Source organism: Sparus aurata, chromosome 4 (assembly GCF_900880675.1).
Source record: "Sparus aurata chromosome 4, fSpaAur1.1, whole genome shotgun sequence".
In the NCBI taxonomy this organism is placed as follows: domain Eukaryota; kingdom Metazoa; phylum Chordata; class Actinopteri; order Spariformes; family Sparidae; genus Sparus; species Sparus aurata.
In genome coordinates, this window is record NC_044190.1 from 24,419,550 (window position 1) to 24,435,215 (window position 15,666).

The 15,666-nt window shown below is 39.8% G+C and overlaps 1 protein-coding gene across 1 annotated transcript; it reads left to right on the forward strand.

Moving 5' to 3' along the window:
• Window positions 1-520: 520 nt before the first annotated feature.
• LOC115580163 (switch-associated protein 70) lies at window positions 521-15,309 on the forward strand. Its single transcript, XM_030414156.1, has 12 exons — window positions 521-799; window positions 4,196-4,336; window positions 6,785-6,958; window positions 7,062-7,289; window positions 7,885-8,031; window positions 8,230-8,338; window positions 8,506-8,687; window positions 10,379-10,486; window positions 11,490-11,656; window positions 11,917-12,115; window positions 12,505-12,601; window positions 14,677-15,309. The coding sequence occupies exons 1-12, from the start codon at window positions 704-706 to the stop codon at window positions 14,793-14,795; spliced, it is 1,767 nt and encodes a 588-aa protein (XP_030270016.1). The 5' UTR covers window positions 521-703; the 3' UTR covers window positions 14,796-15,309.
• The last annotated feature ends 357 nt before the right edge of the window (window positions 15,310-15,666 follow it).

The following is a 15,666-nucleotide window of genomic DNA, read 5'->3' on the forward strand; positions in this document are numbered from 1 at the left end:
AACATGCATAACTGCAGTGAATATACAAAGAATATACATCAAAAATTATAATAGTAATCAAAACAGAGACCAAATTCACAGAACATCAAAAAAAGTCAACATGACTAGTCATCTCTGTGTGTGTGTGGGCGTGAGGGTGTTTGTGGTTGTGGGTGTAGATGTGTGGGTGTACATGGGTATGTTTTCCATCTAATGAATGAACATAATCTAGCATTACCCATTAATTTCCCATGCCAATTGACCGGGAACACCACAGGTGTTACAAAGTTGATTAGACCACTCAAAATTCAATGAAAATGGTGATTAGAAATTGTATATGTTCAAATGCCTAGTGTGGAGGATATCATAAGGCCTCGAGGCAATCTGAGGAAAAATAAAATATTTAGGGTTTTATGAAGTTGTAAATCGGTCAGATTTGACCCGAACTTCATAGGAGGATTAATACAGCCGGTGCAGGACTCTGACCTGTCTCCTAAATACTCCCTGCTGGAATGCAGTTGATGAAAAACCTTTTGGCAGCTTGCTCAGAAGAGCACAAATAAAGTGAAGTAAACGTTGTGTGGCGCTGTCATCACACTCGTCCCTGCTGCGCCACCGACAGCTCGCCTGCACTTCAGTGTTTTAGAGGCAAAGAAAGTGACCCACCAACACCCAGCAGACAGACGGACAGACAAACAGGTCCTTCTGGTGCGGCTGAGACAAAATGTGGCTTCGCGAGGAACTTTTGAAATCCATATGGCACGCATTCACAGCGCTGGACGTGGACCAACGTGGGAAAGTTTCCAAATCTCAATTAAAGGTGCGTTTCACTTCTGTTTTCTGTGGTGTTGAGAAGTTCAGTCGCCATCATCAGGAACACACACTCAGAGTGACTACCGACGTGTCGAACGTTGACGTTACTCGTCGTGTTTACCGTTAGTTTTGTGTGTAACGTTAACGGTTCAACGTTGACGGCGGGTCAGTAACGGCTAATTACGTACATCTCGTGAAAGTAACTTGCCTTCCTCTCACCGTATGACATTTTTGGGTAGTCGTGTGATAAAAACACGACTAAACTCCAGTGTACAGTGTTAGTTATCTTCACAAGTGGTGGTACACTTACTCAAGTGCAATTCTGAGGGCACCGGCACTTCACCAAGCTAGCTTATTTCCACTTTGTGCTACTTATGCTCAGTGTGACACACAGTAATGTACAGTTTACATACACTTGTAATGAACATCTACAGGTACATCTAAAAAAAAAAACTTAGAGTATTATGAAGAAGTTAAAAGTTTTCCTGTAATTTAATTCAAAATGTGAAATATTCATGTATTCAAGATTCATTACACATGAAGTGAAATATTTCAAGCCTTTCTCTGTGTCAATTTTGATGATAAGGGCTTGCAGCTCATGTAAAGCTATTAATCTTGGCACTGCGGGCAGCTGCCAAGTCCTGCTGGAAGAGGAACATCTCCACACTGTATGGAGATGCTGATTTGCTTTGCCAGCGGGAATAGTAACCGGTTTGCTGACCATGGTATTACCGTGCTGGATTGGCCAGCCAACTCGCTTGACCTGAACCCCATACACAATCTATGTGTATTTATGTCACTTGGCCACTATCACCTGCTTTTGATAGCCATCCTCAAGCCTCTGGTAGTACTCTGACTGAAGTTTTAACCACTCCTTTAGGAAGAATCAGTAAAGTTAAACAAACCTTGGACTTGTTTCTTCAGCACTGTCCACATGTTCTCGATGGGGTTCAAGTCAGGACTTTGGGAAGGCTAATCCAAAACTTTAGCCATTCCTTCACCACTTTCGATGTGTGTTTGGGATCACTGTCCCATTGGAACACCCAGCTGCACCCAAGACCCAATCTTCTGCTGATGATTTTAGCTGTTTCTGAAGAATTTGGATATAATCCTCCTTCGTCATTATTCCATTTACATTCTTTAGAGCACCAGATCCACTTGCAAAAACAGCTCGACAACATAATACTACCACCACCATGCTTGACAGTAGATATGTCGTTCTTTGGGTTACAGGCCTCCCCTCCTCACCTCCAAACATACTGCTGGTCAGACCACACCATTTTCCTCCATAAGGTTTTTTCTTTGTCCATGCGATCAGCAGCAAACTTCTGTTAAACTTTAAGGTTCCATGTCTGGAACAAGGGCTCTTGCATGGCAGCCTCTCAGCTCATGTTGATGCAAAACACACTGTGACCTCTGCACACTGACACCTGTGCCATGCACTTTATACTTACAAATGGTAGTTTGTACAGTTGATCTTGGGACGTGTAACTGCTTTTAAATGGCTCCAGGTGACTTTCCTGACTTGTTCAAATCAATAACAGGCTCTTTCAGATCAATGCTGAGCTCTTCAGACTTTCCTAGTGTAGTGTTTGGTTGAGTCTAATGGGTGTATCAAACAAGCTCTGCTACAATGGGCCCAGAAAAGTCACAAGCTGTTATCAGTAATAATCACTCAGAAGATGTTAAGATGCTATGCTACAAAGAAAATTGGACTGACACTACTTTCTCCATCACAAAAATTGATTCTTCAAGTTGATGTATGTATATTTTTGACCCAGCAGATTCTGTCCCATGTTCAGAAGACCTTTAATAAGCTCATTACAGAACCAAACATGAATGTTTTTTGAGACATAGTTGTATGTGTTCCACTCATTTCATCACAGCAAAATAAAATACAAATTGGAGAAATCATTGTAACGGCTGACTGCCATGAGATACCTGTTCTTTAAAAATGTGTGTAAACTTTCCATCATGACTGGAACTTGAGCTAAGAACGTAGCTGGTCAAGTAGGCCTATTGTATTTTAGTACAGATTTGAGGTAAGTTACTTTACCCGAGTCTTTTTTTTTTTTTTTTTTACCCCACTTTCTACTCCATTACATTTATGAGGAATGAGGAAAATGTACTAACTTCGCTACATTTGTCTGAATGCTTTAGTTACTAGTTAGCTACTTTTAACATTTTTGCACCCAAAACACATCAAGAGCTTACAAAGTTTTTCCATTTCATGCAGTTTTCTTCTTCTACATAACGACATCTCAGAGACAAGTAGCCTATTGTACTTTTTACTCCACTACATTTTAGTTACTAGTTACCTTCTGCATTATAATGTTTCACACCCGTACAACCAGTTTAAACCACAAACCTCTAACTGTGTTGATTGTGAATGTTTGTGACAAACCGATGGCTTATGCGCTGAGAAAAGACTTCTTAAACTAGTTAAATAAACTACTTGGACTCTCGTCTTGGATTAGATGGAAAATGTCTGAAACTGAGAACAGGGCTGTGTTTTCTAATGTCACGAAAAGCTGAATTTATTAGAAATATGTGGTTCAGTGCCAAAAACATGGATAATCTCAGAGAATATGATGCATTGCTGTGATAAATGTGATATGTGAAGAATGTGATAATTCTAATTTATTTTTTCCTAATGTAATGTTTGAATGCAGGATGTTTAATGGTTATGAACTGGTAATTACTACAATCGCAACACAATGTATATTTTACTGTATACTGTAGAGTTGCCAGTATGTTGTATTGCCCATGTCAGATTCTCTGATTTATCCACCATTCATTCATTTATGTTGCTGCTTATTTGTGTTTAGACCACTTCTGTCATAGTCACAGATCTTGAAAAACCTGTTACAGGATGCTTAACTGTGGCAGTGGCGCGAAATAAGTGGTTTTTTTTTGTGTGACAGCCTGGGCTTGAGTTAGTTTCCCTGCTGGGTGTGATGTCTGTGTGCCCAGTCTCACAAAGACACAGTCTGACTTCAAGGATCCTGCAGGGTTTTTCATCTCGCACATATGCTCTCTCAATACTGCAGATCTGCCAGGAAAACACTAAAAGTCCCTATTTTTGGAGATGTATTTAAGGTTTTTATGTTACTGCAATAGCCAGTTTAAAGCTTATTGTCCACCATCTACAGTTTCTACAACCTCCCTTTGGACTGGTATAGGAAACTGTTTGTGAAGGAAAAAAAGAAAGCTCATCTTCGAGAACAGAAGTAATGCTTGGCCAGCGATGCTTGTAAAAGTCAGTGGCAGGATTTTGCATGTGTGTGTCAAAATCTGAAAACTGTGAGAACTTCATCTGTTGCTGTATATTGATGTGTCCTAAGTGTTCTTTATGTGCCTCGCTGATGTATTTTAATTCAACATTCATATTGTTGTTCTTTAGGTGCTGTCTCACAGCCTGTGCACAGTGATGAAGATCCCTCATGACCCTGTGGCCCTTGAAGAGCATTTCAAAGATGATGATAAAGGGCCTCTGTCCGACCAGGGCTACATGCCGTACCTCAACAGGTTCATTCTTGACAAGGTGGGGACAAACAGGGTCAAACTGTTCAAGGAGGATCGAAGAGTCTTGTGTCTCAAATCCACTTAATACACTAAAATTTGACAAAATAATAACAACATGGGCTGGGTATCATTTGACATTTTTTTTATGCTAGTGCCAAAATCATGCTAATATCAAATATATTGCACTATATTTGTTGTGCTCTCACCATGCATGTAGGTGCATAAAGCTATGCACACACCTACAGTAAAGGTTAAAGACAGAAGTTGGCCTTTGAGGTTTTCAGTGAAAGCGATTCTGAAACTGTTCTGGACAAAACATTCAATGATAGTGAAAAAGTGCAAATCAGAAAAAGATTTCATGAACAAGAGTTAGACAGAAGACACTGGAACCATGGGTTAGTACAGTAACTAAAGAAAAGGATTCACAAAATTAGAAAAACTAGAAGACGAATTACTAGCTGTCAGTTACATTAGGGCTCTGTATATTCACTCTGTATATTCTTAACCCAGGGCTGCGCTCAGAGCTCACCCGGGATAAGCATGCCCCCCTTTTCACACACACACACACACACACACACACACACACACACACACACACACACACACACACACACACACACACACACATCATTAACCTATGCCATGGGATTCAAATTGGTACATTTTAGCCCCATGTTGAGTCCATTTGCAAGGGATAAACTTGCAAACCCTTGGGTTAGCCTACTTTGTAATATGCCAGTGTGAAAGTTTTCTCAGCCTGCGGCTCACAGCTCTAAGAATCCTTTTAGCCCTGGGCTAAGTGCTGTGTTCAAAGCCTGATTGTCTCTCATGCCAGAGAGAGTCAATATTGATTCGATTTCTGCATTAGCAAAACATTAACCTTTGCCAGCTAGTGTAATGGATCGCTTGGTTAGCAGTGAACTGATTGCAGGGAAACTAAATCACATATCAACTTTCATGATAACAGCTAATAAAAAAATCCTATATGTAATCTACAACAATTATATTTTGGGATTACATGACAGATACCTGTCTATAGTTGACAAAATGTTCAACTGGAACAGGGTTTGAGTTATAATGTGATCTTTGTGTAGCTCTTTAAATCAGGCGTAATAATGTTCAGGGTCTTCAACAGTAGCGGCATTTGTTCGGCAGCATGTCAGCTAGTCCATACTTCTGCTTTCTGTTCAATGTATTTGATAAGATATTACTGGCTGGTGATGCATGTAGTGGCTTCTTACTTCAAATGGATTAATGGCACATTCACAGTTAAGGCAATTTAAACAGGCCTAGTTTGTGTTATATTCTACTGGACCCCATGGGTGGCTTTGTGGTGAAGTGCAGTCTTTGTCTCTGTGAAATAACGTTTGTTGGAAATGTGTTAGCAAATCCAACAGATACATGATTTTACTGCTTTCATGGGAGCTCAGAGACCTCCTTATGAGTGCTCAGCTCCCACTGGCTCCCACATAACTCGAACCCTGAACTGAACCAACTGCTGTTGTGATACAGTCACAGTTTTTCTCCCAAAGCTTTTTTTGTTTTCTAACAAAAGGAGCTGAATTTCTAAATTATTAAACGTTGTCCAAACAAAGGCAGCTGTACAAGGACGTTGTATAAATAACTTCCAGTCAGGAGCTGTCTGATCAGAGAATAGGCAAAAAAATATTAGAAATATCACCAGACGTTCAATGTCAGTTTTTAGGACTTGACAGCTCTCTATGATGTGAGAAAAATATTTGCATCAGTACAACTAAGTAATAACTTTTTATACCTTGCTTTAGTTTTGTCAAAGCTTTTGTTTATGCTAAACATTAGCACTCTGCCATAACCAGCTCTTAAAATCTTTTTCAAAAATTAAGAGAAAACTAACTGCACAGTTTCACAAACAGCAGAAATAGGACAAACAAACCAACACACACTTCTTCTCCTGGAAACTGGATGACACATATTCGTCTGACTAATCATGACCTGGTCTGGTCTGTAGGAGAGGAAATGGTTCAAACCACTTCTACTCAGAGTAACAGTGTTTTGTCTATTATTTATTCAATGGTTGTGTTAGAAATCCAAAACTTGTAGATGAAATTAGCTACTTTTTGTTTTACATTCTTAGCAAAATAGTGTAAGAAAAACAGGCAGCCCATACAGCTTAGTGAGCGAAGTGTGGAACACTGCAAACACATCTGTTGAAGTGTAGCAACACTAACTCCCATGTCAGTCAGTAAACTGCTTGAATTTCACTCTTTGCACTTGGAAGCTGTTTTCTTGCCTTTTGTCTCATAGGCTCTGACTTGAATGAAAATTAGGCATTTAATTACATCAGGTTTGTACCTCACATCCTGCAGACTCGAGGTTTTGAAAGGAGACAAACACCAGTATCCTGCTTAGCATTTGTAAACACACTGCGCTCACTGGTGCTGACCAGTTTGACTTTGACTCCAACTGAATGCTGCATTTTTATTCCCAGGTACGGGAGGAGTTTGACGTGCTGGAGTTCAACAAGATGTGCTGGACTCTGTGTTACAAGAAAAATATCTGCACTAAACATCTACTCATGTCAGACGATGATGCGTTCAAAGTCTGGTGCATTTTCAACTTTCTGTCAGAAGAAAAATACCCACTCGTCATCATTACTGAAGAGGTGAGGAAGAGAATAGCAAGTATAGCAAACTAAACACCCGAACAAAGAGTAGATATATCTCTTGACATCCCCCCTAACTCTATTTCCTGGTCCTTCTCTCTAGATTGAGTATTTCCTGCGAAAGCTGCTGGAGGCCATGGGAAGCGGATGGAGTGAGGAGAAGTTTTCAGATTACAAGCTGCAGCTGAACAAAAAGAAGAACTGCCTGACGGCCTGGGAGCTGATTGAACTGGTGGGGATGGGTTACTTCAGCAAGGGCTTGAACCGCCAGACCCTGTCTATGGGCATCACGGAGGTCTTTCAGGAACTCATATTGGATGTGCTCAAGCAGGTTAGACAGCACATTGCTCTCACGAGTACTGTGTATTCCCTTAGTTGAAAGAAAATGGTTTACGTTCCTCTAAGTCGCCTTCATTTGTTACAGCACACTCACAGCAGTGTGCTTAAGATCAGCAGTCGGCTCTTTTTGTTGCTTTTCAGCTTGTGGCCTTCATCAGCGTCATCCATGGCCACAAGCTGAAGTGCATTGGTCTTAGAATAAAGTTGTTGTCGTTTGACCTGACTTCTCTATACATCTTGGGAGTTGGTGAATTTTTTCAGAAACCCCTACAACTCGACAGCTACTGTATGTACAGCGCAGGCTCCCCTAAACCTGCAGACACTATTCAGCGCTAAAATCTCCAAATATAAGAACATGTGTCAAAAGACGAAGAAAATATAGAAAAAGGGAACTTCATTAGAGTGGAGAGTGGCTCCATGTAATTAATACATATTACATCTGCAGTATGTTATGTAATGTCTGTGTATATTCCATACTTTTTTTTTATCCAAGTAACTTAACTTGTTCTTTTTAGCATATCACAGTGATAAGGTGACTAATTGGGTGTCTCAGGTGCGTTTGTCCCTCACCACACTGTATTTTAAAGGGCTACATGATGAAAAAAGGCCACAAAAGGAAGAACTGGACCGAGCGTTGGTTTGTCCTTCGACCTAACTCAGTGTCATACTACGTCTGTGAGGATCTCGTAGAGAAGAAAGGAGACATTGTTCTGGACCGGAGCTGCTGTGTGGAGGTGAACAGTCCAGCTGTGTAGATTTATTTATGTTAGGAAATGTTGTCTTCTATTTGTAGTGTGCAGTATTTAATATTAAAATCATTCTGTTGGGCTGTCTTAACTGAATCATTTGAAGTTATTATGAGTACATTTTCTTGTTTTTTGTTTTGTACGTTGAGTATAATGTGAATGAAAGTGTCATTTTCTCTGCTGCAGTCTCTGCCCGACAAAGAAGGAAAGAAATGCCTGTTTATCATCAAGTGCACTGATAAAAGCTTTGAGATCAGTGCATCAGATAAAAAGAAGAAGCAGGAATGGATTCAAGGTAATGAGTTAGTAACTTTCCACTGCTCTGTAACTGCCTTATTACATCAAGAGTCTTGTCATTTTTGTCAGAGTTTTTGAGGTGTCACAGTTAATGTCTCAACAGTGCAACTATGGAGTTGTTTCAGAGGTAAATTGATCAGTGATTCTCACCCTATCTCACTGCAGCTGTTCAAACATGCATCCAGCTGCTGAGGTTGGGGCTTCTGTCTCCACACCGCGAGTCTCGACTGAGGCGCAGGGAGCTCCGGCAGAGGCAGCAGGTGGAGGAGGAGGACCTGGCAGTGAGGATGAAGCAGCTCCAGTTGGCCAATGATAACAAACAGAGACAGCTGGAGGCTATGAGAAGGGTACTGCTCCATATTTGATACTTTGACAGACTTCGAGGAGGAGGCTATCGCACCTTGTTGGGTGGATTTCTTTTCCATTTTCTCTGGTACTTTATGACTAATTTTCATTAAAAAGAAAGAAGAATAAACACTTTGAGGGGATAAAGCGCTCCATTTTGGTTCTATTTTATTATTGTTTTAAATGCAATCAAATCTCATTAAACAAAGATAATGCAGTCTGATACAGCAACACTACAAACTACTGCTTTAAAATTTACTGTCTTAAAATCTGAACATAGTAAGATGGAAAAGTAGTACTAATTATTTGGCAGCTTTATACTACTATATTTCATTGAACCCTGTAGCTTATCATGAGAAATATCAGGATGAAAAGCACACTCACAGCAGCGTGCTTAACATCAGCAATCGGCTCTTATTGAACTTTTTGTTGCTTTTCATCTTGTGGCCTTCATCAGTGTCATCCGTGGCCACAAGCCGAAGATCATTGGTCTTACAATATAGTTGTTGTTGTTTGACCTGACTTCTCCATACACCTTGGGAGTAGGTGAAGTTGTTTCAGAAACCCCTACAGCTCGACAGCTACTGCATGTACAGCGCAGGCTCCCCTAAACCCACAGACACTATTCAGCGCTAAAATCTCCAAATACAAGAACTTGTGTCAAAAGATGAAGAAAATATAGAAAAAAGGAACTTCATTAGAGTGGCTAAATCATGAGCCCTGATGAAGCACTAGATCAGTTTTTTTTCTTTAAACAAATTACTGTTTTATTTAAAAAACATTTTTAATCTATCTTTTGTTTTTAGGGTTTTTGGGTTTTGTGCTTTGATTATACAGAAAATGACATAGATAGACAAATCATATATTTATTGATAAAACAGCTTTATCGAAACCTCTCAACTCTAATGCTTCATGTTATTGATACATGTTACATCTACAGTATGTTATTAAACAAAGCTAAATATGAGTATAGATGTGCTGTATTGGTAGGTACTGTGTTTAAGTTAATCAGGTATGAGGTAATTTTGTAAATCTTGTTTTTAGATGAGGAAACCTACAACCAATTCTCATGAAGAATTTTCGCTTTCTCTCTTTTGTTGAGTTTCAGATATCTTTTTTTTTCTCCTAGATGGTTTGAATAATTCTAAAGACGAGCCAGAACACTGATTTATCTCATTCATGACTTGGGGGGTGGTGTAATTCCATTACCAGGATGGAAAGTCCACTTCCCTACATTTTCTCAAGAGTCTGGATTAAAATAACCTCAATACACAACTGGTATAAAAAACACATTATGCAGCAGAACTCTCACAGTGAAAAGGGAAGTAAAACCTACTATGCAAACGAATATTTATTAGAGGCACCTGCGAAAAGTGCGTTGCTAAACATATGGTGTTCAGAGCTGTAGCTGATCATAATGGCTTCTCACTTCTCATTTTTACCCTGCCAGATGTTTGTTTTTGATTTTTACAACTTTTGAATGCTTGAATGTTACGCTACACACACCCTGGTTTTACTCAGCAAAATATTTTATAAAAGATACAAGAATGCAGCTCTTTATTATTTGACCTCATTAACCACCCCAAGTTTCTTTATTAAGACATGTTTGTTTTGTAATGGGGTTTTTTCCTCGTAGTTAGTGCGGCCTCCAGTCAAGCAGAAAGGTAACACCTTTTCTTTTTGTGCCTCACAGAAAATGGAAGAGGCTGCGGCGAGAGGAGCGATAGAAGAACAGAGGAGGAAGAAGACTCAGGAGGACCTGCAAGATCGCTACAGACTGGACCTGGAGAGAGAGAAAATGGTAACCACTGTGTCTCAGTCTGCTCGCCACAACTCTGCTCCTCAGTCCTGATCATGTGGGCTGATGAGTGGTGACACGGCATATGTGGGGACACAAGGTCTCACCCAAAGTTCAGAAAGAAAACTAATGAATCTGGACTTTTTCATGTTTTTTTTTGGCTCAATCCTTCCAGGAAACACAAGCTAAAAAAGAAGTTAAATGATAAATCCCATGATGTTGAGTCATCTTTTGTTTGAGTGTCGAAATCCACCGATTTATGAATCATCGCCTTACTTCAGTAAAAATGTCTTAAAAGGATGAGTTCACCCAAAAATGAATATTCAGTCATTATGTACTCGCCCCCATGCTGATGGAAAGTTGGGTGAAATTTTGTAGTTTACAAAACATTTCACGGCAAAACCGCATTGGAGCATTCACCTAAACAACTGAAGTGGATGAGGACCTTTTTAGGTCTATTTTAGAATGTAAAGAAACAACTGAAAAAATATAAAAGGACCCCATACAGAGAAGAGAAGAAGAATTTGAATAGATGTCATTTGCACCCTCTTTTAAGCACAAATCTTCACAATAGCTGCAAAGCTAAAAGCACTCATCTCATCTGAAGTGGGCGCACAAACCTGACTGTGTCTTTTGTACCCGACTACTTCAGTTGATAAAGAAAATGTGTGAGTCGCAAGAAATGCTTTGTGGACTAAAATAACACCCAAACCTTTCTAGCGGCATGAGGATGAGTAAATAATGACAACATTTTCATTTTTTTGGGTGGGGGGGGGGGGGGGTTAGATAACAAAAAATAATATTGTTCACTCAAGTGAGACAGAATTGTTGCAGCAACTCATAGGCTAAATGGTATGTAGTTAAAGCTAGTAGAGCTATTGTTACATTACAGTATGAAATGGAAAGATTTACATTTCATTTGTAGATTGTTACTGGGCTCAGTTGCCTGGTGGGAGAGAATGTGCATCATTATGTTATATATGTGTGTCCATACGGCCTTCTTCAGGTGCGTCAGCAGATGGAGGAGCAGGTGGCTCAGAAGTCCAGTGAACTGGAGCAGTACCTGCAGCGCGTCCGGGAGCTGGAGGACATGTACCACCGGCTGGAGGAGGCCTTAGAGGATGAGAGGCAGGCCAAGCAGGATGAGGAGGCCATGCGCAAGCTGCAGGCCAGGTCTCAGACACACACACACTGACATATTGTACAGTAGACACAATCATATGAAGACCTGAATGATATTATGCAAACCAGTTTAACAGATATATAGTTTTTTTTTTTAAAGATGTTAATATGAACTCTTTTATATCATCACAGATCTGTTGACTTCTCTCATTTTTGGAGCTGCAGTTAGTGGTTGTCTTCATGGATTTTCCTTAGGGAGGTTATTATATTTAAAGACATTTTAAGCATAATTTCTTTGTTTTCCATCACAGGCTGCTGGAGGAGGAGGCAGCCAAGAGGGCAGAGCTGGAGCAGATCCACCTGCAGCAGCAGAGGGCACTGTCCCAGACCGAGGCTGAGAAGCAGGAGCTGGTGGCTGAGCGCCTGGCCAAGGAGAGAGACCTTCAGGCAGCCATGCAGCAGCTGGATAGACTGGAGAGGGAGCGTCAGGGAGCGCTGGAGCAGTACGAGGTTAGGTCATACATGTGGAGGTTTACACTGAGACTCTAGGAATCTCCTGTCAGTGTTGAAACTGTCCTCTGGCGTCCAAAAAATCCTTCTGATCTTTTCTCCCGTTTAGCAGAAGGCACTTTTCTTGTATCTGGTAATCAAACTACTCTTCTCTACCCACAAGCATGTTTGTTTTATTTTTTAAATTTCTTTAATCCATCAAAATCATGACTCATCAAGGAAGAAGCAATCATCACAGTTTAGTCACATCAGCAGCTGCCCCCCCTGCTGGATGAGTTGTGTCAAAATATCCTCCATCTCATTTATCTCCTCTTGGCTGACGTCAACTCAGCGTTCATATGATCTGATTCCAACCATCACCTCTCTCTCTCTCTCTTTGTCTTATTCAGGAGGTGTCCAGGAAGCTTGAACGAGCAGCGAACAAGACAAAGACTTGGAAGGACAAGGTGGCCAAACATGAGGGGCTGGTGCGTCTCATCCAGCCAGGTAGAAAAATTATTGTTGCTCCTTAATAACTGCTGGTTAATTTGTAAATTGAGCACTGTGCCGCCTGTAGTCTACCGCACTGTTGTGCCTCGCCTTCTCAGCGAGTGAGAAACTGGCAGAGAAATGAAGAAGAGAAAGTGATGCTCAAGCAAGTTACAGAGGTCCTGGAAAGTAAGAATTCCTGGTTAAATGCCTCCATGCTGATGACATTCTTGGCTAAGATTCATTATAATTATGACAAAAGTTTACACAAATGTCTAACAGGATAAAATAATGAAGTTATGACATGTTATATCAGAAAGGTCAAAGATTAAATTCCTTGTGACATCATAGTATTCTGCAAAACATGATCTGGCCATTATTCAACGTCACAGTTCAGGAACAGCAGCTAGACCGGTGTGCAGCGACATACAACCGTGAGGTGATAATTATAGTTATGGATAGTTGTACACAATAAGGGCATGCATTTAGTAACATCTGTAAAGCGCACTCCAGAGGGGAAAATTATTCTGCATTCTTTACAGGGAATTAAAAGTCGAATTAAAAGTATGTTAAAAAAAATTATAAAAATGCTGTTTCCTTGTTATTCTGTTATTTTCGTTCTTTGGTTCTCATCAGAGTGTAGGAAACTAGGGCTGCAACTAACGATTATTTTGGTTGTCGTCTAATCTATCGATTATCTTTTTCGATTAGTCGATTAGTCACAATTATTTTGGCGGCATCTGTTTCGACTTTGGTTTTACCTCATATTCTCAGAGCAAAGTAAAAACCCATGAAACATGTATTTGAAAACACAATATTTTGAAACACAACTGGATTTTTAATATATTAATTGAACTAATTAATACTAATTATTACAGTTTTTAATTGATTACATATCTTACAAACAAATTATTATGTTATAAATCATTGCATTAAGTGGAGGTTTATTATTCATTGTTTTATCCAATTTATATTATTGTTGTTTTGTACTGATTAAATATCCTACATATGAATTATTACTGATATCGTTGCTGACAGACAGAAACCTCTTATTTGCAAATTTGACTTATTTTTTCATAATCGATTTTACTGGCCGCCCTTTAAATCTGTACACATTATTAACCAATGAATGTATTCAAAGAGCTTGTCTCCAGCCAGCCTGTTGTCTGATGATACACCGGGGAGCATGGGTTCACAACAACCACAGCTGTTGTTGTCATTCAAGATCTGTTGCACTTTTAATAACTATGAATTTTAATAAATCACTTTTAGCTTTCACACTCAAATCCATTTTGGTTTGATTTGCTTGTAGGTGTGTAGGCTACTACAGAGTCACACGTAAATTTAATATATTGAAGATAGGAGGTTTTCGCCCGACAGCAACGATATGCTCCAAACCACGACAAGACAGATAGGCTACGGCTATAACTCACTGATAGCTAAGACAAATGACTTCATCAGTTCAACTCTTGAACTTACCCGTCTGGCGGACATGCCACTATAGCTCCTAGTAGATTCTAGTAGCGGTGCTAAAGCGATTTGCTCCTGTTCAAATCTTTTTTTTTAAAAATGATAACGATAATAATAAATACGTCGCAAAAATTTCACGCCAACAAATTTTTTTGTCTACATTTTCTGGAGAGGACGCCCAGAGCACGGCCTTAAATTTCATATCCTCCTAATTTCTGAGGTCTCAAATATACTGAAAGTTGCACTTGATGGTCCAAAGTAAAACACACCGCTGTCACTACTTCTTCTTCTTTCTAAATATTTATAGTCTGTACTGATGTTGGTCCTCTCAGTTCCAGTTAGGTAAGATCTTCATCCATATTTTAGACATGGGTGAACCTTCAGCTTTGAGGCAACAGTATAGGAGAGGTTCTCTCTTGTTTCAGCACCATAAACTAATGGTCTCTCCAGTTTAGTGTGGATGAACTGGAATGATTCGGAATGCTGCACCTTATCACTTAACATCAGTGGCTGTCTTCACTAAAGCAACGTTATGTAAGAATTCATATTTTGTGCAATAAAATGCATGATCGGTGATTAGTCTGTAAGTTATCCCTCCCTTCTTTTATAACTGGGTCTTTTAGGTAACAAGGAACCTCAGAGGATCACTAACTGGGGTCCGGCTTCATTCACCGACGCCGAGCTGGATCTCAGGAAGAAGGTGTGGCAGGAGAGGAAGAACCAGGGAGCTCAGGCTCAGTGAACAGATGGATCACACGCTGATGAGGAAGATGCTGATTGTAATTGACGTCAGAGCCCAAACTGCTACATTCAGCGGCTGAAGAGTTCTGATAACATGAACTCACTGAGCCACAAGAAACAGTTTTACTGATTAAACTGGTAATTTTTTACAGGTGAGATAAACTTCATGTCATCAGTTTCGACAATAACGTAAAGATACGTAAAGAATTAACCACGTTTTTGTTTTTGTATTTTAAAAAGTAATAATCTTCAGTAAAGTTTGCCTTGAGTTGAACTAATTATTCTAAAAAAAAATTGTGTGGATGTAGTTTGACTACTTTGCAGTTTTTTTTCATGTTTTTTTATTATTTTTTTTACACAGCCTTGTTGTGATGTAAACTAGAGAACAATATGGAGCTTTTTACTGACACCCAGCAGGTCTAACAGTAGAAACATTCTCAACTCTAGCATGGTTTTCTTCGTCATCACTAAGGTGATAAAAAAGAACAATAAAACGTGTATTTTTTAGGAATGTGGACAGCTTGTTTCATTTCGGGTGCGTGTTAGACAAGTCTGTCTTGTGATCATGATGAAGAGCGTCCACCAGGTGTCGCCATAGGAACAGGATCATCTCGTAGTTATGAACTGAGCCGGTGTGCTGGTCCTAAAGGAGCATGTGGCTGCTTCCAAAAAGACAAACACGGGCAAGAAAAAGTGTATGGACGACATTTTTTGAGATGTTCTATGAACCGTAGTATGTTTCCACCACCTAGTCATCATCATGATGATGATGCTTGTTTCAGCCTTTTAATTAGGAGTGTCTGCATTAGGGATAGTTATTCATAGTTCATCTTTAACACTTTCCAACGCTCCGTATTAGTGTCATTCAACTC

Bases quoted from the DNA above. Each gene is read 5' to 3' on its own strand.
- LOC115580163 (XM_030414156.1), top strand. From the start codon at position 704: ATGTGGCTTCGCGAGGAACTTTTGAAATCCATATGGCACGCATTCACA. The intron at 800-4,195 runs GTGCGTTTCACT...GTTGTTCTTTAG, and splicing joins TTTCCAAATCTCAATTAAAG to GTGCTGTCTCACAGCCTGTG. The intron at 8,032-8,229 runs GTGAACAGTCCA...TCTCTGCTGCAG, and splicing joins ACCGGAGCTGCTGTGTGGAG to TCTCTGCCCGACAAAGAAGG.